The sequence below is a fragment of the Rana temporaria genome, chromosome 3 (genome assembly GCF_905171775.1).
Source record: "Rana temporaria chromosome 3, aRanTem1.1, whole genome shotgun sequence".
Classification (NCBI taxonomy): Eukaryota; Metazoa; Chordata; class Amphibia; order Anura; family Ranidae; genus Rana; species Rana temporaria.
Genome location: NC_053491.1, coordinates 329,753,682 through 329,778,181, shown reverse-complemented (window position 1 = coordinate 329,778,181; position 24,500 = coordinate 329,753,682). Strand labels below are relative to the sequence as shown.

Below are 24,500 nucleotides of genomic sequence, written 5' to 3'. Positions count from 1 at the left end.
GATCAGTGGCCGAGAAAGAAGTGAGGTTAGAGAATAAATGTAATAGCAAGGCGACTAGCATCTTCAGAAGCAGCTCAGCGATGGCAGACACAGGTTTCTCTGAGGGAAGGCTCATTTGTAAACTCTCATAAACCTGGGTAGGTCTGACTGAGCACAGATGGAAAAATAGGCAACTAAATTTATGTGTGTTTTTACTATAAATAATAAGCCTGGTTTGCTCCTAAATTTCTAGAGAATTTGTGTTAGGAACTGAAACAACATAACTAGAGTGAGCAATAGGAGGGTTTGGGAACAAAGGCCAAGCTTACGTTTCACAGCACAAAATTGATTAATAAAGCTGGGGGTGCTGATATCTCTGCATCTATTGATCATTTTGACAGGTAATTTTCACTTAAGGTAACCTCTGCCTCTGCATATTTTCATTATTTGCTCAGTTGAAATTGTTTGTGACAAGTTTACTCGAGCATTAAAACCATGTGATCAACCATAAGAGACCTAGACAACTATTATTTATTAAGTAACATTACCTTACATCATGTTTTCTTCTAATTATACCAAAGTTACCCTTTGGTCATTTAAATTATGTTATACACATGAACCTCAAAGGAGCCCAAGCTGCCTGTTCACGCCCCTTCAGTGAAAAGCACTTACGTGGTACAAAGGGCTTCATTAGTGAGTGATAGCATGAAAAGCTACATCCTTCTGTGAAAACTGCAACATTTTTTGCACATGAACATTGATGCAGATTCTAGGCCAATGTGTATTTGTGTATTAAAATTTTAAATCTAATTTAGGGTGCATGGTCACAGTCTGTAGCCTCTCAACCCCCAACCACCACCACTTCTTAGAGAAAGCTTCTCCACGCCTGTACCTGTTAAATTAGAAATCCATTTGGCTGTGCATGACTTCACCTGCACAGCCTTTTTATCGATTTACAGGAATCTGTAAAGTAAAAAATTAATCCCATATGCTATTGCGGCAGAGGAGCATGTTGTTCTCAATGGAGCACAAGTGGGTGACGCTACCAAACTTGTAGTCCCTTAACATCTCCCCCAGCCTTATGCCCTGTACACATGATCGGTCAATCCGATGAGAACGATCTGATGGATTTTTCCATCAGTTAACTGATGAAGCTGACTGATAGTCAGTCGTGCCTACACCCCATCAGTTAAAAAATCGATTGTGTCAGAACGCGGTGACGTAAAACACGACGTGCTGAAAAAAATGAAGTTCAATGCTTCCAAGCATGCGTCGACTTGATTCTGAGAATGTGTGGATTTTTAACCAATGAACGTGCCTACAAAACGATTGTTTGGTTTTTTTTTCTATCGGTTAGGTATCCATCGGTTAATTTTAAAACAAGTTTCAAATTTTTTAACCGATGGATAAATAACCGATGGGGCCTACACACGATCGGTTTGGTGTGATAAAAACGGTCCATCAGACCGTTCTCATCGGATTGACCGATCGTGTGTACGCGGCATTATAGTTGGAGTTTTATACTTCAGTATAGACCAGCAACTTCAGAAAAAGCCTGCAGGAGCAGAGCATTGCACCTGCATATATATATATATATATATATATATATATATATATATTGATCACAATTCTTTCCAGGCTTCTATACAAAAATGCACATTTTTGGGGGTTTTACCAGGGGCGGACTGACCATTGAGGCACTTGGGCACTGCCCGAGGGCCCCATGCCACTAGGGGGCCCCATCAGGGTTGCCAGGCTCAGTAAAACCAGGGACAGTATGTAAAAATATGTGTTTTTTTTACATCTGTCCCTGATATGTCATAAACCGACATGCTTTTGATGTGAAAATCCCGAGATTTTAGCTGCTCCGCCTCTGCACTGCCTCCTGGCATGGTGGCCAGCTGTAAGCCCGGGGGCCCCATAATCTTCTATTGCTCCATGAGTTGTCAGTCCGCCCCTGGGTTTTACTAATATATTTTTTTAGAAAGTTGGAGTTTCCTTTAAAGCAAATGCACCAAGAAGATTAATCTACAGTGCATATTTGGTAAATGTCACATTGGCTGCATTATAAATATGCCCCTTAAAATGAATCTACAGCTGCTTTACTTCACTTCTGAATAGAATGCAAAGGGTGGAAAGTAGACCTCTTTCAGGTTGTTGTTGTTGTTGCTGTTTGTGTCCCCACTGGGCAGGTTCAGTCTCTGTGTCCTTGTAACCACTGGCACAGATTCTCAAAGGAGATACGACCGCGTATCTCCAGATACGCCGTCGTATCTCTGAGTCTGAGCCGTCGTATCTATGCGCCTGATTCATAGAATCAGTTACGCATAGATTTGTATTAGATCCGACCGGTGTAAGTCTCTTACGCCGTCGGATCTTAACTGCATATTTACGCTGGCAGCTAGGGGCGTGTACGCTGATTTACGCCTAGAAATATGTAAATCAGCTAGATACGCAAATTCACGAACGTACGCCCGGCCGACGCAGTACAGATACGCCGTTTACGTTAGGCTTTTCCCGGCGTAAAGTTACCCCTGCTATATGAGGCGTATATGCGGCGTACCAATGTTAAGTATGGACGTCGTTCCCGCGTTGAATTTTGAATATTTTACGTCGTTTGCGTAAGTCGTCCGTGAATGGGGCTGGACGTAATTTACGTTCAAGTCGAAACCAATACGTCCTTGCGGCGTACTTTGGAGCAATGCACACTGGGATATTCCACGGACGGCGCATGAGCCGTTCGTGAAAAAATTCAATCACGTTGGGTCACAAGTTATTTACATAAAACACGCCCCCCTGTTCCACATTTGAATTAGGCGGGCTTATATAGGATACGCTACACCGGAACAAAGATACGCTCTTCTACGAGAATCTGGCCCACTGTCTCTAGAACAGAAAGTGATGGGAAATCCAAATTTTACAGCTAGCGATGAAACAAGAGGAGGGGAAAAGAGGGGATTTCTTATAACTTCCTTTTCTTTAAAATACAGAGTTTTTGCTTGCTTGTTGACAGTCGTGCTGGTATACTTGCATAAAGAGTAATAGAAGGGCAAAATGACTTACATTTCCTGGGGAAAATGCTGCTTTAATCTCCCTGCAGTGTCGGCCACAGTGAGAAAAAATACCGCTCAGAAAACTGCTGATCCCCTGGCTTTGCTTCCGTCCCACCAAGCCAAAAGGGTGCTGGCTATGCACAGGTGCATTGGATGAAAGGAGGTCCTGGACTGCCGCACTCCTTAAAACGATATCTTTATTCAGCAAGTGAAATCCAAAAAACAACCAACAATGTTGCAGAACAAAAGGAAAAGGATGGCTGACATGTTTCACATCGTGTGATGCTTACTCGTAGCTAGTGAACAATGTCGTTTTAAGGAGCGCGGCAGTCCAGGACCTCGTTTCATCCAGTGTTGGCCACAGGTCTGGAGGACCTTGTTCATGGGACAGAGAAAGGAAGGATAAGCCATACAGGAATCTTATGCTCTTCAGCAAAGGTCATATAGACAAGCCTAGACATATACATGTAAAAAGTATTAAAGGGAGCCTGGAGAAACATTTTCCCCAGGAGAAGACATGGCAAGTGTTTAAGCCTAGGTAGACAATGTAGATCTGCTTTAAGAAATGTTAGAGCATTTATGACCACCTCCAAACACTTACATGTACAGCCTCAGTCATTTCAGGCCTTGGTTGACTCTGTATAAGCTGGTGAAAGCTGCAGTAATAAATCTATTCCAAGATGAAAGAAGTCAGGTTCCTGATTACCTCTAATGACTTGATTGTAGAAAAAGATCAGTACTGGATGTCATAGTCGGCTCACAGATGTCCAATCTCAAAGTTCTTTATTGTGAACTTTAGAAAAGTTCCCAGGGCACAGAAGGAATATGTTACAGATGCATATGTTATGTGTTGTATTACAGGCCAAACACTGTTCTCAGCAAAAAGCTATCTATAAGGGTCATTAATCAAAATGCTATAATATATACAGGCGGTATTTTATCTAACTGGCATCACCTCACAATTAGAGGTCGTTAAGCATCTTTTAAGTCATATTAACAAAAACCTGGAACTGCTGGGCGGGTGAAGGATCCAAAAAGTACAACAAATTATATATCAGGAACATCACGATTGATTCATTTTATATTTAATGACAGGTTAGTTATACCCTTTAGAATTATCCTGTTCGCATTCAGTTTGATTGAATGATGAAATAAACCATTTGTTCCTGATGCCTAGCAACATTTACATATGAAATAGATTTTAGTTATCATGCACTCTTTCTTTTTTAAGTTAATAATATCAACATTCCACTATTAAAAGGGTTCTACTATTTAGTAAACTAAATATATAAAATGTAATACTGTATATGTTTAAAGTTTGCTTTACTATGTGCAGGTCCATTTTAATAAATAACATCTCTGCATTCCAGTGAATTTAATCTGTATAGCTTTGGCCACTCAGCACAGGACCCAGGAGCTAGTTAAAGCGGAGTTCCAACCACAATTAGCATTTTTTAAATGTATGTCCTTTCATCCTGCGTTTTTATAATATAAATCTGGTCACTTACTATTTTACAATCCGCCGCCGATCCGCATAGATATTCAAAAAATATAGTTTATAAAACTATATCTATACCGTTGTCATTTTGCTTGTGGGCATTGTGAAGCCTACAGGCACTTACTTCCTGGAAGTCTTGGATGGGGAGTGATAATTGGACAGCGCACTGCATCCTGGGAAATGATGACACACATTTCCCAGGAGCATTAGAGGGAGATGATGTCAGAATCCTAGGTGGTTTCAAAGGCAGATTTCGTGGGACCGCATAGCAACAGGCATTTCCAGATGAGTAAAAAAAAAAATATATCTTTTTTTTTTTTCTTTTTTAGTCGTAAGCTACAGTTTAACGCAAAATTGTTTTTTGATGGAACCTCCACTTTAAGAGCACTGTAGTAGCAATGTCTATTTCAATGATTCCCGGTATTTCACAGGGATCCCACAGGTATGGTCCCTACATACTTACATTGATCCAACCTGGACCTAATGTAACTATCATAGGCGTGTGCACAGGGTGTGCAGAGTGTGCCTGGACACACCCTAATCATCCCATGTGTATAAGCATTAATCAGGGCAGCACCAGGTGGGTGGTTGGGGTGCCAGTGGCCAGAGCAAATGTCCCCATTATATTAAAGGCTAGGTTCAACTTTAGGAACACGTTACACCTGTATTTAGGGTGTAACGTAATATGCTCCCAATCATCTGTCTCCCACCACCAGAGCCTCCTCCCTGTGACAGCAGGTGGTGTTCGTGTGTGTCTAAGCTTCTGGATAGAGTGTGAGGGGTTAGAGCTCCCATTGAAGAGTTTAACCCTTCTCAATATGTCCCCAGAACATGAATGGGGAGGAAATGTCCTCAAAGGGCACCTCACATTGGGGGATTTCCTCTAACTTCCTCTTCTCTACTCTGTCTAAAACTTTTAAATAGTTTTGGTTATACTTAGACTTTAAGCCAGGGACCTCCAAACGTTCTAAACAAAGGGCCAGTTTACTGTCCTTTAGACTTTACAGGGAGCAAACTGTGACCAGTGGTAGAAGAAAATGCCCTGGTATCAGTGGGCATTAACAATGCCCCATCATTGGTTTAAATGGAAGGAATGGTGTCCCATTGTTGGCTATACTGGGAACTATAGTGCTCCATTGTTAGTATCAATGGGAAGAATAGTGCCCCATCTTTGGTGTCAGTTGGTGGAATAGTGCCCCAAGGGCCAAATAAAGGCAAGCCAAAGCCCACATCCAGCCCCTGGGCCATAGTTTGGAGACCACTGCTTTAAGCTAAGCCTCATATTTCCTATTCCTTACGCCATGAATGAATGAATGAAAAACGTATAAAGCGCGGCGCATGCAAACTGAATCGCTTCTGGGCGCTAGTTGTTCGTGTCTCATGACATCAAAGGAGCAGAGTTTTGATCTGTCTTCTGAAAGTCAGGTGGTTTTCCTCCAACCGAACGCTGGTTGGTAAAGCGTTCCATAGTCTAGGACCCTGAAAAGCAAACCTTCTTTCTCCTTTGGACTTGTATTTGGTTTTTGGTACCCTGACCAGATTTTGGTCGGTGGATCGCAGAACGCGATTCGAATTGTGAGGTTCTATCTTGTCGCAAAGATATTGCGGAGCCTTCCCATGGATGCACTTATGTGTCAGGCAGAGTGCTTTAAATGCAATTCTGTCTTTTACTGGCAGCCAGTGAAGGGTTCTCAACGAAGGTGAGATTGATTCACATTTTTTTTCCCAGTCACCAGTCTGGCGGCCGTATTCTGAACGACTTGCAGATGGGAGATTTGGTACTTTGGGAGTCCGAGGTACAGAGCGTTAGCATAGTCCAGTCTGGAATTCATGATTGTTCCCACCACGACTGCTACGTCTTCTTTGGGGATAAATGGAATAAGTCTGCGTAGTAGGCGCAACAGATGGTGCGCTCCGCTGACTACTGACCCTATTTGTGCGTCCATTGTCATGAAGGTGTCGAAGATGACCCCTAAACTTTTGACTTTGGAGCTAGGGGTGATGATTTGGCCCAGAATGGGCGGCGGTGTCCAGGTTGTTGCCAGTTGACTCTTTCTGCTGGCGTGAAACATAAGGAGTTCTGTTTTTGAACTGTTGAGTTTAAGATAACTCTTAGTCATCCAGTTTTCTATCAAAGAGAGACATTTCTCTAAACTGGGATGATGATCCTTTTTGTTGCAGATGCGAAAATACAGTTGCGTATCGTCTGCATAAGAGTGATAGAGTAGTTCTTGGCTACTGATAATATCAAAGAGAGGGCGAAGATAGATGTTGAAAAGCACCGGTGACAGGGGGGATCCTTGGGGGACTCCACATGACACCGTGCGCTTTTCCGACGTGAAAGAACCCAATTTAACTGTTTGTGATCGGTTTTCAAGAAAGGAAGAAAACCATGGTAAATCACCTTCTGCGACTTCTGCTACCTTGACTAGTCGCATCAGTAACAGTTTGTGGTCTACCATGTCAAAGGCTGAGCTTAGGTCCAGCAGAACCAGGAGACAAGATTCTCCTTCGTCTGCGGCCTCGAGGGCATCGTCCCATATTTTGAGTAAGGCCGTTTCTGTCCCGTGTCCGGGACGGAAGCCTGATTGTAATGGATCCAGTAGATTGTGGGTATCTAGATGCTGTTGCAGCTGTTGTACCACTACTTTCTCCATTATCTTGGAGAGAACATTTAGGCCTGTTATGGGACGGCGGTGAGTTGGGTCCTTGGGATCCAGGTTAGGTTTTTTCAAGATGGGCTGGATTGTGCCCTCTTTCAACAGGGATGGCACTGTGCCTTCCTTAAATGACTGGTTTATAAGCTGTGTGATGGGTGGTGCCAGGATGTCGGCACATTCCTTCAGCAGTTTGGTGGGAATGATATCATTGGGCGATGGGTCCATGGGTGCTCAACCTGTGGCCCTCCAGCTGTTGCCAAACTACAATCCCCATTATCCTAGGCATGCGCACAGGGTGTGCCGGATATGCCTGGGCACATCCTAATCACCCCATGTACATTAGCATTATCCATGGATGGCACCAGATGCGTGGTTGGGGGTGCCAGTGTAAATGCCCCCATTATAATAAAGGCTAGGTTCAAATTTGGGGACCCATTACACCCGTATTTAGGGTGTAATGTAATATGCTCCCAATCAACTGTCTCCTACCATCAGAGCCTTCTCCCTGTAACAGCAGGTGATGTTCATGTGTGTTTGAGCTTTGGGTTGCACACCCTAATGCAATAGGCTGCGCACACCTATGGTAACTATGTAAAAAAAATCCTAGGCTTCAGCTGTAAAGTATAACTAGGGACCATGTTGTTATATTTTTGAATAGAGTGATAAGAACTTGTCAGGTTTTTATTGCTGTCTGTGCCCCCATTAGGCTGATTTCCCCACTCCATTTGTCCAGTTTACCATTTTCAGTGAAAGTGAAAGTTTTGGAAAACTCAAAATTTTGGGTTGTCCCCAAGAACAAGAATAGAGAAGAAATCTCCCCAATAGGACACCCATAGCAGGCATTATATCCCCCCCTTCTCTATCCAGAATAAAACATAACATTTTTCTTTTAGTTCTACTTTAAGCATGACATCTAATACCAATCTGCTGTTACATGATCTGATTGGATTAGATGCTGTTGGGCACAAAAGTAGATAGACAAAGAATTAACTAGCAAAGCAATGTACATCATCTCATGCAGTCTACATAGAGCTAAAGTAACTATGACAGCTTATTAATATCTTTTGCCGAGGGAATTTCAGAAAGTAAAGAAATCTGCCTTGCTCAATCTTTTTACTTTAGAGGAACGCTTGGAATAATTTTCAGATGTTGAAGAACCCTTGCTAAATCCTATTCATGGGGGGTCAGTGGAAAAAATGTCCCCCTTACAAAGGGGGATAAAATGCCAACCTCACAGTCATCTAAAAATGATCATTGTTGTCATGCAGCAAAGTGTTTTTTGCCCCCTGGACTATGCAGGCACCATCAGATGGGAGGTCATGCAGCCACAGCTCAAAGACCCTATAGCAGGGGTCTCAAACTCAAATTACCTGAGGGCCACAAGCAAAGGTTTTCATATGCCATGCAAACTTCCATACTTCAAAAACAACAGTACTGGTGTCAGCGGACGCATTATTAACCCCCAGCACTGGTGTCAGCAGACGCACTATTAACCCCCATCAATGGTGTCAGCAGACGCATTATTAACCCCCAGCACTGGTGTCAGCAGACACACTATTAACCCCCATCACTGGTGTCAGCAGACACAGTATTAACCTCCATCACTTGTGTCAGCAGACGCACTATTAACCCCCAGCACTGGTTTCAACGGACGCACTATTAACCCCCAGCACTGGTGTCAGCGGACGGACTATTAACCCCCAGCACTGGTGTCAGCGGACGGACTATTAACCCCCAGCACTGGTGTCAGCGGACGGGCAGAGTGGTTCAGAGAATAGTCCATATGAGATCCAAGGTAATCAACGATCCATTCTAGAGGAGCAGGGCAGACAAACAGGGAGCTTGAAACACGTATAACAAACTCCATATCACAAGCACGCGACTGCAGGCTTGGCTGGCCTAAATCAGATTTGGTCTACACCCAGAGACTGACCACATCAATCACCTTGCAGGTGGGCAGGCAGAGAGAATGTATCACAACCAAAACCAAGATGCTTGAATAAGACCAGCAGCTGTGAAGGATTAGGAACACTACATGCTCCCAATAGAAAAACATTGCAATGTTTGAGAAGAAAAGACAACAATGGTTGCCTACATGTTTATGTCATTACAAGTTTTTTTTTTTTTTTTAAAGCTGAACTCGAAACTAAAAATATGTATATTTATTAATGTATTAATATTTACAGAGCTGCATTCATTTGTATCTCCTGTATCTGTAGTCCAATTTTAAGATTATCATTCACTTTTCAATGCACTTTCAAAAGACTGTATATTCCTTTTAAAAGAAAGACTGTAATTTGGAATGGTAATGACAGTATTAGGAGTTTATAATTATGCGTAAATTCATAAATGACAGCAAAAACCTTAAACTTAAATTTGATATTCCTTGAGGCTGACTTTAATACATGCTAATTTATTACAATACCCCACAGGCACGTTTACCTCTGAAGTGGATGGCGCCGGAAAGTATTTTTGATAAGGTTTACACGGCACAGAGTGACGTCTGGTCTTTTGGAGTGCTGCTCTGGGAAATATTCTCACTCGGTAAGTAAGCAATGAAAACTGTTTTATATCAAGTGTTGAATTTCCAAAAGCAACTGAAAGCTCAGATACCTAAAAAAAACACAGTACACAAAACATAATGTTTTCATGCTGTACCCCCAGGTGCCTCCCCTTATCCTGGTGTACAAATCAACGAGGAGTTCTGCCAAAGACTGAAAGATGGAACGCGCATGCGGGCCCCAGAATATGCCACAACTGACATGTATGTCTTGATACTTAAAGTGATATTATAGTATTTTTTTTTAACAAATATGTTATACTTACCTGCTATGTGTAGTGGTTTGCCACAGAGCAGCCCAGATCCTCCTCTTCTTGGGTCCCCCGCCGGCGCTCCTGGTCCCTCCCTCCTGTCAAGTGTCCCCACAACAAGCAAGCTTGCTCCCGAGCCACAGTGCTGTGTGTCCATTCACATAAATAGTCAAGTGCTGCATACACTTGTATAACAGCGTAAAAGCGCAAACCTTGTAAATGCACACAGATCAATGTAAATATATATGAAAGAAGTCTGAAAAAAGGACCGTAACAAATATCAAAGTGTAAAGTATGTATAAAGTGCAAAGTGCAAGAAATTGTATTCAGTGATAAAGTTGAAATAAATGTGAAAAGGAGTTCACTCTATAGATCCCAGTGGTGTTCATCCAGATCACTGTGGATAGCAGTCTAGAGTGTCCACAATATGTCGTAATATGAATACTTAGGCCCAGATTCAGATACATCGGTGCATCTTTCTGCCGGCGTAGCGTATCTCATATGCGCTACGCCGACGTATCCCAGAGAGGCAAGCAGAGTATTCACCAAGCACTTGCTCCCTGCGTTGCGCCAGCGTAACGTAAATTATTTGGCGTAATTCAAAGTAGGTGGACGGTGGGCGTGATCCATTTAAATGAACCGTGACCCCATGCAAATAATGGTCCGAACGAACGGCACATGCGCGCGCATGCTCAGAATCACGTTGAAGATACTCCCTAAGATACAACGGCTCAATGCCTACGACGTGAACGTAACCTACGCCCAGCCCCATTCACGTACTACTACGTAAACGACGTAAAATACGACGGCTGTTCCGTCGTCCATACCTTTGCATGGGATGCGCCTCCTATAGGTGGAATAACTTTACGCCAGACGTATGCCTTATGTAAACGGCGTATATTACTGCGACGGGCGCAAGTACGTTCGTGAATTGGCGTATCTCAGTCATTTGCATATTCGACGCGTAAATCAATGAGAGCGCCCCTTGCGGCCAGCGTAAATATGTGCCCAAGATACGACGGAGTAGGAAACTTACGTCGGTCAGAGGAAGCCTATTTTCAGGCGTATCTAGTTCTATGGGTACGGCGCACATTTACACTTACGTGGCGTATCTGTAGATACGTCGGCGTAAGTGTTACCTGAATCCGGGCCTCAAGCAAACATTAATGAGTAAATACGTCAGTAAATTACTGCACTCAAATAAAAATGTTTCTATTTTTGTTTTACTGCTTTGTACTCAATGCTGTATTATTGATCTTCACCCAGCTGTGTGCAACGTCCCATAGACAACAATTAGTTTCATTTCAAATCTGTAAAAAACTTGGGCCCAGATTCAGAAAGATCATCGCATCTTTCTGCGGGCGTATCGTATCTCAGATATGTTACGCCGCCGTAAATTAGGGCGCAAGTTCCGTATTCAGAAAGAACTTGCGCCCTAAGTTACGGCGGCGTAACGTATGTGGTCCGGCGTAAGCCCGCGTAATTCAAATGGGGATGATGTGGGCGTGTTTTATTTAGTGTGACCCCACGTATTTGACTTTTTTTACGTGAAAGAATCCCAGTGCGCATGCTCTAAATTCCGCCGCAAATCGTCAATGCTTTCAACGTGAACGTAACTTACGTACAGCCCTATTCGCGAACGACTTACGCAAACGACGTAAAATTTTCAAAATTCAACGCGGGAACGACGTCAGGTAACTTTATGCCGGAAAAAGCCTAACGTAAATGACGTAAAAAATTGCGCCAGGCGGACGTACGTTTCTGAATCGGCGTAATTACCTAATTTGCATATTCCTCACGGAAATATACAGAAGCGCCACCCAGCGGCCAGCGTAAATATGCAGCCTAAGATACGACGGTGTAAGACACTTACGCCGGTCGGATCTTAGGGAAATCTATGCGTAACTGATATCGACTGATAACGAATCAGTCGCATAGATACGACCCCGCAACTCAGAGTTACGACGGCGTATCCGGAGATACACCGTCGTAACTTCGTTGTGAATCTGGGCCTTAGCATTTAATACTCCCGTGTGCAAGAGGCCTTATTGTAGGAACCTCAGTGATTCACCCTACTGGCATCTACACACTGCTGAAATACCAAACCTTTCAATTTATACATACAGTATATGAAATGTAACAAGCAAGTATGAAACTTTCCGGTAGTATCAGGCACTGGTATGCCCCTTCCTATCACCTACATGTTTCTACTGACCAGTAAGGGCTGCCTACCATAGTGACAGTTTAGTAGGAATGTACAGGAGGCGGGAGGGGAAGGTCAATGCTGAGTGCTACTGGAAACTGTTGAACTTGCTCATTATAGCACCCTGATATTTGGGGAAACCAAGTGCACCCAAGTGTAGGTGGTGCTCTATGCCTTCGTTATAATATGGTAGCCAGTACCAGGCAGGTACTCAAATGTTTACTCTAAAGCAGGGGTATTGAATTGAAACTCACGGAAGTCCGATCAGTACATTTTTCTCCCAGCAGAGGTCTGAATCGCATTTCTATCCATTGACTCAGGTCCTTCACATCACAGCCCCCTCTCCTCTTATATCACAATCCCGTTCTTACATCAGTGTCCTCTGGAGTCTTCTGTACCCCCACTTCACATCCCCCCCCCCCCCACAGCAGTGTACTCTATCCCTCTCACATCACCCCCATAGTAGTTTCTTCTGCCCCTCTCACATTACCCCCATAGTAGTTTCCTCTGCCCCTCTCACATCCCCTCCCACAGTAGTGTCCTCTTCCCTCCCTGGTAGTGTCCTCTGCCCCTTCACATCACTCCCCTCTTTACATTACCCCCTCAAGTGCACTTCCCCCCTACACCTCCCCCTACAGCAGTGCTCTCTGTCCCTTTACACCCCCCCCCCCCCCCCCACAGTAGAAATCTCTGTCCCTTTACTTCCCCCCCCCCCCCCCCCCCCCAGTAGTCCTTTCTGCCCCCTGGGTCCTGATGGGACAGTGACTCGGTCTTTATCCGGACCGTGGTCCATCATTTAGTGATGCCTGCTTCAAAGGATAACTAAACACAAGAACTAATGTATATGCAATATACTTGTGGTGCGGCTTACCATTCTAGATGTGGAGGCTCCATAAAACTGTTATCATCAATTACAAAAAATGCCTCTCGATCTTGTCAGAAATGCAATGTACTTGTCACTTCCTTTGAGTTAAACAGAAAATATAAATAATCTTTATTTTGTAAATCAATAAACTCACCCTCATCACCCATGCAGTGGAGATAAAAAGAGCAAGACAGGTTTGTAGTCCAGCCTAGGTGGCAACCACAGCTTCCACCACAGATACAGTGGGGGAGTGAGAATAATACTAGCAGGGTCTCCAGAAAAAAATAATAAAATAAGGGGACAAAGCCTGCAAAAAAAATAATACAGCCACCACTACATCTAGTAAGTTGCAATGTAAGTTTGGTACAATGTAAAAGATGAAGTTGCATCATAAAGATTCCAAGCATGCCAAGTCAAACAATTGCGAGCGCCTGTGAAGCGGTGCCAAACTGGTGACTTTGCTATAGGCAATGCTTTCTAAACTCGAATGCCCTGTACACACGGTCGGTTCGTCTGATGAAAACAAACCGATGGACAGTTTTCATCGGACGAACCGATCGTGTGTGGGTCCCATAATTTTTTTTCCCATTGATGAAAAAAAATGGAACCTGTTTTAAAATTTTCTGATGGTTAAAAAACCGATCGTCTGTGGGGAAATCCATCGGTCAAAAATCCATGCATGCTCAGAATCAAGTCGACACATGCTCGGAAGCATTGAACTTAATTTTTCTCTGCACGTCATTGTGTTTTACGTCACCGCGTTGGACTCGATCAGATTTTTGGTCTGATGACTGATGAAAGTCGTCTTCATCGGATATCTGATGAAAAAATCCATCGGTCCGTTTTCATCGGATGAACCGATCGTGTGTACGTGGCATTACAGGTCATTAATTTAGAGTTAGCTGTGAATAATGGTCTCATGCCACATACACAAGATCGGAATTTCCAAAATTAAAGCCATGGATTTTTTTTTCGACTGAATTTTGTCTCAAACTTATATTGCATACACACGGTCACACAAATGTTGTCGAAAATTCCGAACGTCAAGAATGTGGTGACGTATAACACTACAACGAACCAAGAAAAATTAAGAAATTTTGCCGTCGGAATATTTGAGAACCAGCTCTCAAATTTTTGCTGTCGGAAATTCCAATGTCTGATGTGGCTTAACCACTTAAGACCCTGGACCTTTAGGCAGGTAAAGGACCTGGCCAGTTTTTGCGATTCGGCACTGCGTCGCTTTAACTGACAATTGCGCGGTCGTGCGATGTGTCTTCCAAACAAAATTGGCGTCCTTTTTTTCCCACAAATAGAGCTTTCTTTTGGTGGTATTTGATCACCTCTGCGGTTTTTATTTTTTGCGCTATAAACAAAAACAGAGCGACAATTTTGAAAAAAATGCAATATTTTTTACTTTTTGCTATAATAAATATCCCCCAAAAACATATAAAAAATTTAATTTTCCTCAGTTTGGGCCGATACGTATTCTTCTTCCTATTTTTGGTAAAGAAAATCACAATAATTATCGATTGGTTTGCGCAGAATTTATAGCGTTTACAAAATAGGGGATAGTTTTATTGCATTTTTATTATTTTTTTTTTACTACTAATGGCGGCGATCAGCGATTTTTTTTTAGTGACTGCGACATTATGGCGGACACTTCGGACAATCTTGACACATTTTTGGGACCATTGTCATTTTCACAGCAAAAAATGCATTAAAAATTGCAGTTTGGGAGTTAACCACAAGGGGGCGCTGAAGGGGTTATGTGTGAACTCATCTGTGTTTCTAACTGTAGGGGGGTGTGGCTGTAGGTGTGACATCATGGATTGTGGTTCCCTATATTAGCGACCCACGGCTGGGCACTTAAAGAGGACGTACCTGTACTTGCTTGTGCCCAGCCGTGTCATTCTGCCGACGTATATGTGCAGTAGGCGGTCCTTAAGTGGTTAAACACGGTCGGAATTTCTGACCAAAAGCTCACATCGGAAATTCTGATTGTGTGTACATGGCATTACAATTATTGCTCTCACTTTGGCGTGCGTGGCAATATATAACATGCATAGCGCAATCAATGTTTACATACATAGGAATCTTCGATGTATGCATTTATGTTCTGTTATGTATGGGAGAGAGAGCTTCAAGTTTTGCGCAAATGGACCCCTAACGTTTTATTTACAATAACTGGGTGACTCTGTTTCCAGTAAAGCAAAAATGTATTTAAAAGGGAAGCTTCTACTTTCACATCTTTTTGCCGCTGGTCAGAAATATTTTCCTTTTGATAACAATCAAATTTGTTTTCAGTTGGCAACGTTTGAGACAATTGACAGCTAAAAAACATGCCACAGAAGTATTTGTAGTGTTCCTGGCCAGCATTCAGAGAACCCCCTTGGTGACCAGGAATCGGGTTAAAATAAGCTGTTGTCATGCCAATCCTGCTGCTTTATAATACTCTGGGCTGGGAGGTTCCTTATCACACAGGACACTTTGGAGATAGACATCCCCGGCAGACACTTTTCATAGTGCAAGCCAGCACTCGTTTCCTGGGGAAAATCTACATCTGGAAAAATAAATAAATTCTGTTTTTCTTTTGACAATAAAGAGGCCCTGATGTTTGATATTAGTCTGAGAAATGAAGCCAGGATCTTTATAAAAAAGCCAATCCTTGTGAACTAAAAGTCTCAGCATGCAGCCTAAAACATTGCTAATGAAAGGTTAAAGGCCTCTCTAAACAAACTTTGAACAGAGACAGGCATTAAGTAACCTATTGCAACTATAGGACTTGATCTCAAACTGGCCTGTCTTGAATTGATTTTAAAACAACCCTTTCAGTTTAAATTGAAATTAAAGGCAAAACATTTTTGTATAGATAAAAAATACATTATTAATACTTTTTTTTTTTTTTGGCGTAGCATGGGTTGTCAGCGCATGGGGCGAGGCAAGTAATTTGAGCCCACCTGACTCATGGACTTACCTATTTTCAGCTAGCTCCAGTCTGGTCACGTGATCCACTGTGTGAGACAGAGGTGGCTGTAGGGAAGAGGAGAGTGTGCTTGATAATGACTGGTAAAGCCTGGAGTGGTGACATCATGCATATGTTCCTAAGTCCCATCTGTTGTTGGCGCTCCCTCCTCTCCACACTCGTGACAGTGCCCCTCTAAATTCTTCACCCGGGGTGGTGGCCCCCCTCGCACCCCCCATGTTACGCCACTGCGTGTCAGGGCAGCTGTGATCATTGGAGGAGAGCACACTGAGTTCCCAGCATAGCTAGAGAACTGACCACAGCCTGTTCTCCTGCTAAGTGTGGTCAGTTTTTAATTGGAAAGCAAAGGGACTGTCAGGAAAACCAGGGATTTTGCACAAAGAAAGCAATACAAAGACAACAGGATACTTTCTCACACAAGTGCATGGTACAGCAGGCACATATCAGGAATATGATGTTTTGGGGTAACAAAAAGTTTAAGGAAAGTGAAATATAATTGATCCCATGTTCCCCCATGTATGGGCATTAAATGTGCTACACATGTCCAAAAAAATTGCATTGAATTCCAATGGACGTGTAGTAGTGCACCCATTTCTTCATCCTCTGCTTACAGTAGTTAATGCCTTTCTCCCCTTCTCTCCTTAACTATAACTTTTTAGCTGTATAATTTTTTTTTTATTACATCTTTTTACCACTACTAATCTTTATTTGTTTGATATTCATTAGTTCTCCAATTTTATTTTGTGACATGTTTCAAAAAGGCACAATTAAAAAATACTAGGGTGGTGCCAATACTGACCATTTGCAAGAGTACTCATTGTAGCTCTACCCCCGAAGGAGCTGCTGGTTTATTTTGGGTGTGCACGTTACCTTGTGGCTCTTCCGCCGTCCTAGGGGTGTATGGTGCATATAGCAGTAATGGAATGTCCACGACAGGTGTCTTTTTCTGTGCTCTTTATTACCCAGCCGGGTAAAAACATTTAAACTTGTGATGAAGAGTAGAGGTGAAGTAAAAGGAGAAGTAGCAGACTCAGGCCAACAATGGGGAAACAGTCCTGCTCCCAACAATGCTTTGTATTCTTTGCCACTCTAGCCAGAGTGGGTATAGCGTACCTGGACACGCCCACTCTCATCGACCTGGCAGCCAGGGTATCGCTCGAACTTGAAGGAAAAGTCTCTGCCACAGACCCTCCTGAAATGGACTCAGGGAAAAGCCTCTGCCACAGGCCCTCCCTGTGTTTGTGATTACAGAAATGATCCTCCTTGATAGAATTGCGTCTGGATCTCCTTTAGATAGTTTTCAGGTACCGACTGACAGGTGACCAGCCTCTCAGTGTCCGACTACCTTGATCCCCCATGGTTTGTCGAGACCCTATTGGATCGCCAGCCTCTCATTGGCTCTCCTCCGATGGACTCCCCACCGAACAGCTATCTTGCTTGAGATCTTCAGGATTGGGAACCCAGTCAACTACTGGGCTCCCTTCCACAGCTTAAATGTTCCGGACCAACATGGTCCCAGAACCAGGAACACCGCGTGGCATGCGCACCCCGGCCTGGAAGGCCATTACGCCGGGGGGCCGTGACTACCCTAAAGGTGGGTGCCGCACTCCGAAGAAGAACCCAGACTAATGGCGTCTGCCCCATAAATACCCTCCCCCAGCATGCACAGCGAGGCTGAACCCTCCTGATAGGCTGCTGGGGAAGAGCACCCAAACCTCGACTCCACTGCTGCCACCCATCGCCCTGGGGTAGGAACTAAATCCCAGTAACAATAGACAGCCCACAGCACAGCCAAGCTGAGACAGAGACCAGTTTTGAACATACTAATTGGATCAGAGTCAGTTAACACTCTGATCCCTCTCTAAATTTAACTAGCACCTGTACTTTTTAAGTATCCAGGCGCTACATCATATTCGTGCAAATGCTCCGATACATATATATCTGTGGTAACATGTGCTTGAAATAAAAGAGTTTGTTGTTTTTCACCCTACACTGAGGTACGGCTGGTGACTGTGTGGGCTAAAGGGTCTTGGGTCGTGTGGTACTGGACAGAGAAAGCATTTACGGCAGACATAGTCCTGTTGAGGACAAGGGTTCGTCACTTTATCCATCTTCCCTCCACTGCCATCCCCCATACCCTTCCTCTTCTTCTGATTTTGACTTGACTGTTCTATCCATACACATCCAAACCCCAACGCACATCAGAGTTCCTGTGCTCCCACCCTAATGTTATTTTGTGCAGTAGGTACACAACCCAGGCCACCGCTAACGCTGAGGTTTTTGTTGTTGGGCAGAGCCATTTTCACGACAACACTCCTTGCCATATGATTTTCCTAACCACTACATTTTGCCACTTCTATAAAAGCTGCATGCTAGTATGTCATCATTTGATTGACACTGTACTTGTTTTACACTCTGAATTTACAGACAAAAAACTTTCAAATACAAATTCTCTTAGCAGAGGGCCAGAGTATGTTATTCAAGCCACCCCTTGCCTTGTGTCATGTCAGAGCTGAGGAGGAGCCTAAAGACAGCTTCCTTCATCTCTGACATCTATTGTTGTGAAGGGTAGAAGCAGTGAGAGCAGTGGCGGCTGGTGCTCAAAATTTTTGGGGGGGGGCGCAAAGGAAAAAAAAAATTGCAGTCTCACTGTGCCCAAACGCAGCCACTGTTACATGCCATCAAATGCAGCCACTGTGCCATCAATTCGCACCACTGTGCCATGCCATTAAACGCAGTCACTGTGCCATGCCATCAAATGCAGTCACTGTGCCATCAATTCGCACCACTGTGCCATCAATTCGCACCACTGTGCCATGCCATTAAACGCAGTCACTGTGCCATCCATTGTCACCACTGTGCCATGCCATTAAACGCAGCCACTGTGCCATACATTGTCACCACTGTGCCATGCCAATAAACGCAGCCACTGTGCCATACATTGTCACCACTGTGCCATACATTGTCACCACTGTGCCATGCCATTAAACGCAGCCACTGTGCCATACATTGTCACCACTGTGCCATGCCATTAAACGCAGTCACTGTGCCACCCATTGTCACCACTGTGGCATACATTGTCACCACTGTGCCATACATTGTCACCACTGTGCCATGCCATTAAACGCAGCCACTGTGCCATACATTGTCACCACTGTGCCATGCCATTAAACACAGCCACTGTGCCATCCATTGTCACCACTGTGCCATACATTGTCACCACTGTGCCATGCCATTAAACGCAGCCACTGTGCCATACATTGTCACCACTGTGCCATGCCATTAAACGCAGCCCCTGTGCCATACATTGTCACCACTGTGCCATGCCATTAAACGCAGCCACTGTGCCATCCATTGTCACCACTGTGCCATCCATTGTCACCACTGTGCCATGCCATTAAACACAGCCACTGTGCCATACATTGTCACCACTGTGCCATGCCATTAAACGCAGCTACTGTGCCATACATTGTCACCACTGTGCCATCCATTGTCACCACTGTGCCATGCCATTAAACGCAGCCACTGTGCCATCCATTGTCACCACTGTGCCATGCCATTAAACGCAGCCACTGTGCCATCCATTGTCACCACTGTGCCATCCATTGTCACCACTGTGCCATGCCATTAAATGCAGCCACTGTGCCATCCATTGTCACCACTGTGCCATGCCATTAAACGCAGCCACTGTGCCCTTTAATGGTCGCCGCTGTGCCAATTGTCCCCACTGTGCCCTGTAAATTGCGTTCCCCCCCCGGCACTTACCTTTACTGGAGTCAGGCATCCACGTCCCACGATGTCTTCTCCCGCCCTCGATGACTGACAGGCGTCTCAGCCAATCAGGTTACAGGTAGCCAGAACCGGCCAACGTGATTGGCTGAGACGCCTGTCATCTTATTCAAGGGGCGTACAGTCTGTGCGCTCCGAGAATAAGCTTCCGGGACCCGAGGGCTGTATTGGGAAAGCCTATCAGAGCCGTTGGCTTTGATAGACATTTCCCTACAGCCAACCAGCTGGCGTTATTCAGATGGCCGGACATTGAGCGCCGACCATCTGAATAACTGCGGCAGCGGCGAAAATAACATAGATTCGTGCAATGCATGAATCTATGTTATTTCACTCAGTGGCGGTGAGAGCCAGAGGGGGCGGCGCTCCAGCGCCCTCTATGGACGAACCGCCACTGAGTGAGAGATGCCAGCTGCTGTAGTGGCAGGCAGTCACAGCATGGATGCAAACCTGTTAGAGTCTGTAAAAGACTTGAGACTGGGGCTGAGGTTAACCTTCCAGCAGGACAACGACCCTAAACATACAGCCAGAGCTACAATGGAATGGTTTAGATCAAAGCATATTCACGTGTTAGAATGGCCCAGTCAAAGTCCAGACTTAAATCCAATTGAGAAACTGTGGCAAGACTTGAAAATTGCTGTTCACAGACACTCTCTATCCAATCTGACAGAGCTTGAGCTATTTTGCATAGAAGAATGGGCAAATATTTCACTCTCTAGATGTGCAAAGCTGGTAGAGACATCCCCAAAGAGATTTTGCAGCAAAAGGTGGTTCTACAAAGTATTGACTCAGGGGAGCTGAATACAAACGCACGCTTCACATATCAATTTGTAAAAAAATGAAAAAAACATTTATCATGTTCCTTCCTCTTCACAATTATGTGCCCCTTTGTGTTTCTCTATCACTTATGAAACCTTCAAGACACTGTAAGCACTGCACAGGAGATACAGGGCACATGACTGGCTACCAGAAATCAGTATGCCCATAACTGAAATTTTAAAATTGCTGTGATCCATAGGTGCTTAAAGCGGAGGTTCACCCTAAAAAACATGTATATACCATTCCAGCCAGCATACTGCCGACATGTACAGTATGCTGTTTTTTTTATTTTTTTCGCTGTACATACCGTTGTATAGCTATTTTCCCCCCGACTTCCGGATAGTGGTTCCCGCGGGAGTGGGCGTTTCTATTCAGAGACTAAGTAATTGACGTGATGACAAAAGCTTCCCCTCTGCGCATAAGGCCCGTCGCCAGCTTCCGAAAAAAGACGAACGTCGGTGCGCAGGCGCCGTATAGCGCCGTATAGACTCGCAGTTCGGCTACTTTCGGAAACTGGTGACGCGCCTTATGCGCCGGGGGGAAGCTTTTGTCATCACGTCAATCACTTAGTCTCTGAATAGGAACGCCCACTCCCGCGGGAGCCACTACTCGGAAGCCGGGAGGAAAATAGCTATACAACGGTATGTACAGCGGAAAAAAAAAACCCAGCATACTGTACATGTCGGCAGTATGCTGGGTGGAATGGTATATACATGTTTTAGGGTGAAACTCCGCTTTAACCAGTTAAAAAAATAATAGCAATTTATTGCATGAAGCATGAGGTATATTGTTTTGTGAAAAAGTCACCTTCATTTTATTAAGTTCGTGCACATGACTCCCGTGTACCAGGACACAGTATAGTGTCACATTGTTACAGGTAAATGACATGACTGCTGCATGACTGGTACACATAAGAAGTTATGTGTCTGAAATAAATGTTCTTTATTTATATTCCTACTAGTTTTCTTGGTGACTAGCACTGCACATATGCTGATGTTGACTATTACATAATTATTGCATCCAGAGCATTTCGATTGTTGAATTAGGAGCCTTTCCAATATGTTCTTATGTAAATATCTGCATTTGTGTTTCATACAGTTATCGTATCATGTTGAGTTGCTGGTATGGGGATCCTAAGGAAAGGCCAATATTTACCGACTTAGTGGAAATCCTGGGAGACCTGCTGCAAGAGAATGTCCAGCAGGTATGTTTAAACTGGGTGTACACTTGTATGTCTCCCCCACGTTACAGTTTAAGGTTTAATTTAGGGGCATAACAATAAATCACAGGACCCCATATGAAAAAGTCGGTGGGGCCCCGATCTTGTTTGCCCATGAACTTTTTTTTTCTGTGGTATTCATCATATTACATTGGCAGTCAGTAACCTATACTGCACACCCTTTAGTAGTCACTGTGCCATATCAATGGGCTTCCCTTGTGTCTGTTTAAAACTTGTTTTATACTTTATCCGTTGCTTTCTGGCCTAATCCAAAATGATGTCATACATCCCAGGAGTCTTCATTGACATTTTTCTTTTCATCTAGAGGAGGGGAGGAGGGGGAGGGGCTTTCTCGGCTAAGCACACATCCTTGCATGCCCTAGCTAAGGGCATATGAATTCCAAGAAGTACTGTAAATGCTACATGAATCATCTGCCCTTACTCAACATGGCCACAGCTAAAAATGCTAGGGGGTTTTTCAAAGTGATTTCCCCAAAAAATTGTGTTTTCAGTTTGTGGCGCTCAGGGCTTAGTTCTAGTTTACTGCAGCAGAGAAATGTCAAGTCAGCAATCTGGCTGTGTAAAGCTCAGGAATGGATGGACAGAAATACAAATCCTCCTGCAGTTCAGACAGCTACAGTATATGTATTTCAGCTGTAGCTGTAGCTAACAGGTGATACTCAAATATTTTAATATCGTGCAAAAGTTCATTTATTTCACTAATGCACTCATTACTTGCAAAACAAGATAGTTCAAGCCGTGATTTGTCATAATTGTGATGATTATGGATTACAGCTCATGAAAAACCCCAAATCCACAATCTCAGAAAATTTGAATATTGTGAAAAGGTGCAATATTCTAGGTTCAAAGTGTTCCACTAGAATCAGCTAATTAAGCGATAAAACCTGCAAAGGGTTCCCAAGCCTTTAAATGGTCTCTTAGTCGGGTTCAGTTGGAATCACAATCATGGGAAAGACTGTTGACCTGACAGTTGTGCAGAAAACCATCATTGATACCCTATATAAGGAGGAAAAGCCTCAAAAGGTAATTGCAAATAAGTTGGATGTTCCCAAAGTGCTGGTTTAAAGCACATTAATAGAAAGTTATAAGGAAGGAAAAAGTGTGCAAGAAAAAGGTGCACAAGCAGCAACCTGGAGAGGATTGTCAGGAAAAGGCCATTCAAAAGTGTTGGGGACTTTTACAAGGAGTGGACTGAGGCTTAAGTCAGTGCATCAAGAGCCACCACACACAGACAGATCCTGGACATGGGCTTAAACAACATCAGAATCATCTTACCTGGGCTAAAGAAAAACAGACCTGGTCTGTTGCTCATTGGTCCAAAGTCTTCTTTCTGATGAGAGCAATTTTTGCATCTCATTTGGAAACCAAGGACCCAGAGTATGGAGGAAGAATGGAGAGGCACTCACTGCAAGATGCTTGAAGTCCAGTGTGAAGTTTCCACAGCCTGTGTTGATTTGGGGAGCCATGTCATCTGCTGGTGTTGGTCCACTGTGCTTCATTAAGTCCAGGGTCACCGCAGCCGTCTACCAGGAGATTTTGGAGCACTTCATGCTTCCTTCCGCAGACAAGCTCTATGGGGATGCGGACTTCATTTTCCAGCAGGACTTGGCAGTTGGCACCTGCCCACACTGCCAAAAGGACCAAAACCCGGTTCAATGACCGTGGGATTACTGTGCTTGATTGGCCAACAAACTCGCCTGACCTGAACCCCATAGAGAATCTATGGGGAATTGCGAAGAGAAAGATGAGAGACATGAGATCGAACAATGCAGAAGAGCTGAAGGTCACTATTGAAGCATCCTGGTCTTCCGTAACACCTCAGCAGTGCCACAGGCTGATAGCTTCCATGCCGCGCCGCATTGAGGCAGTAATTGCTGCAAAAGGGGCCCAAATCAAGTACTGAATACATATGCATGCTTCTACTTTTCAGAGGTCTGATATTGTTCTATGTACAATCCTTGTTTTATTGATTGCATGTAATATTCTAATTTTCTGAGATTGTGGATTTGGGGTTTTCATGAGCTCTAAGCCATAATCATCACAATTATGACAAATCATAGACTATTACTATCTTGCTTTGCATGTAATGAGTCTATCTCATATATTAGTTTTATATTTTAAGTTGCATTAGTGAAATAAATAACTTTTGCACAATATAAAAAATTTTCGAGTATCACCTGTATTTGCCTTGACTTCAGTTTTAACCATATTTGTAAATCAATAAAGGTATAGTCAAAAAGAAAGAGTAAATATTGTATAGAAGGCATACTAATGGTTCCTAACTGCCTCCCAAAGGAAGGAAAGGACTACATCCCTCTCAATGACTCAACGAGTTTAGAAGAGATGGACTCATCGCAAGCTCCTATCTGCCCACAACACAATTCTGATGAGGAAGAGTGTGACATGAGACTGCACTGTCATAACCTGGCTGTAAGGTGAGCCTGTTACAGCAAAAATCGGTCGTTCATTAACAATGTGGTTTAAAGAAAGGTTTCCCTCTATAGCATCCGGTGATATCCTATCGTTAAATTCTCTAATAATGTAAAGATAAGAGGACAGTTGATAGATGCGTTTTACACAGGCTTCAGCTTGTATAAGAGCAG

General features: G+C 43.8%; 1 protein-coding gene across 2 annotated transcripts in view; it reads left to right on the top strand.

Annotated features, from left to right (window-relative positions):
• The window catches only part of FLT4 (fms related receptor tyrosine kinase 4), a 340,007-nt gene that overhangs the window by 293,853 nt on the left and 21,654 nt on the right, over positions 1–24,500 (top strand). For both annotated transcript variants that reach the window (XM_040345001.1, XM_040345000.1), the window contains exons 24-27: positions 9,623–9,734; positions 9,855–9,954; positions 21,756–21,861; positions 24,193–24,332. In XM_040345001.1, the coding sequence (XP_040200935.1) occupies positions 9,623–9,734; positions 9,855–9,954; positions 21,756–21,861; positions 24,193–24,332 (458 nt within the window). The remainder of the gene's footprint in view (positions 1–9,622; positions 9,735–9,854; positions 9,955–21,755; positions 21,862–24,192; positions 24,333–24,500) is intronic.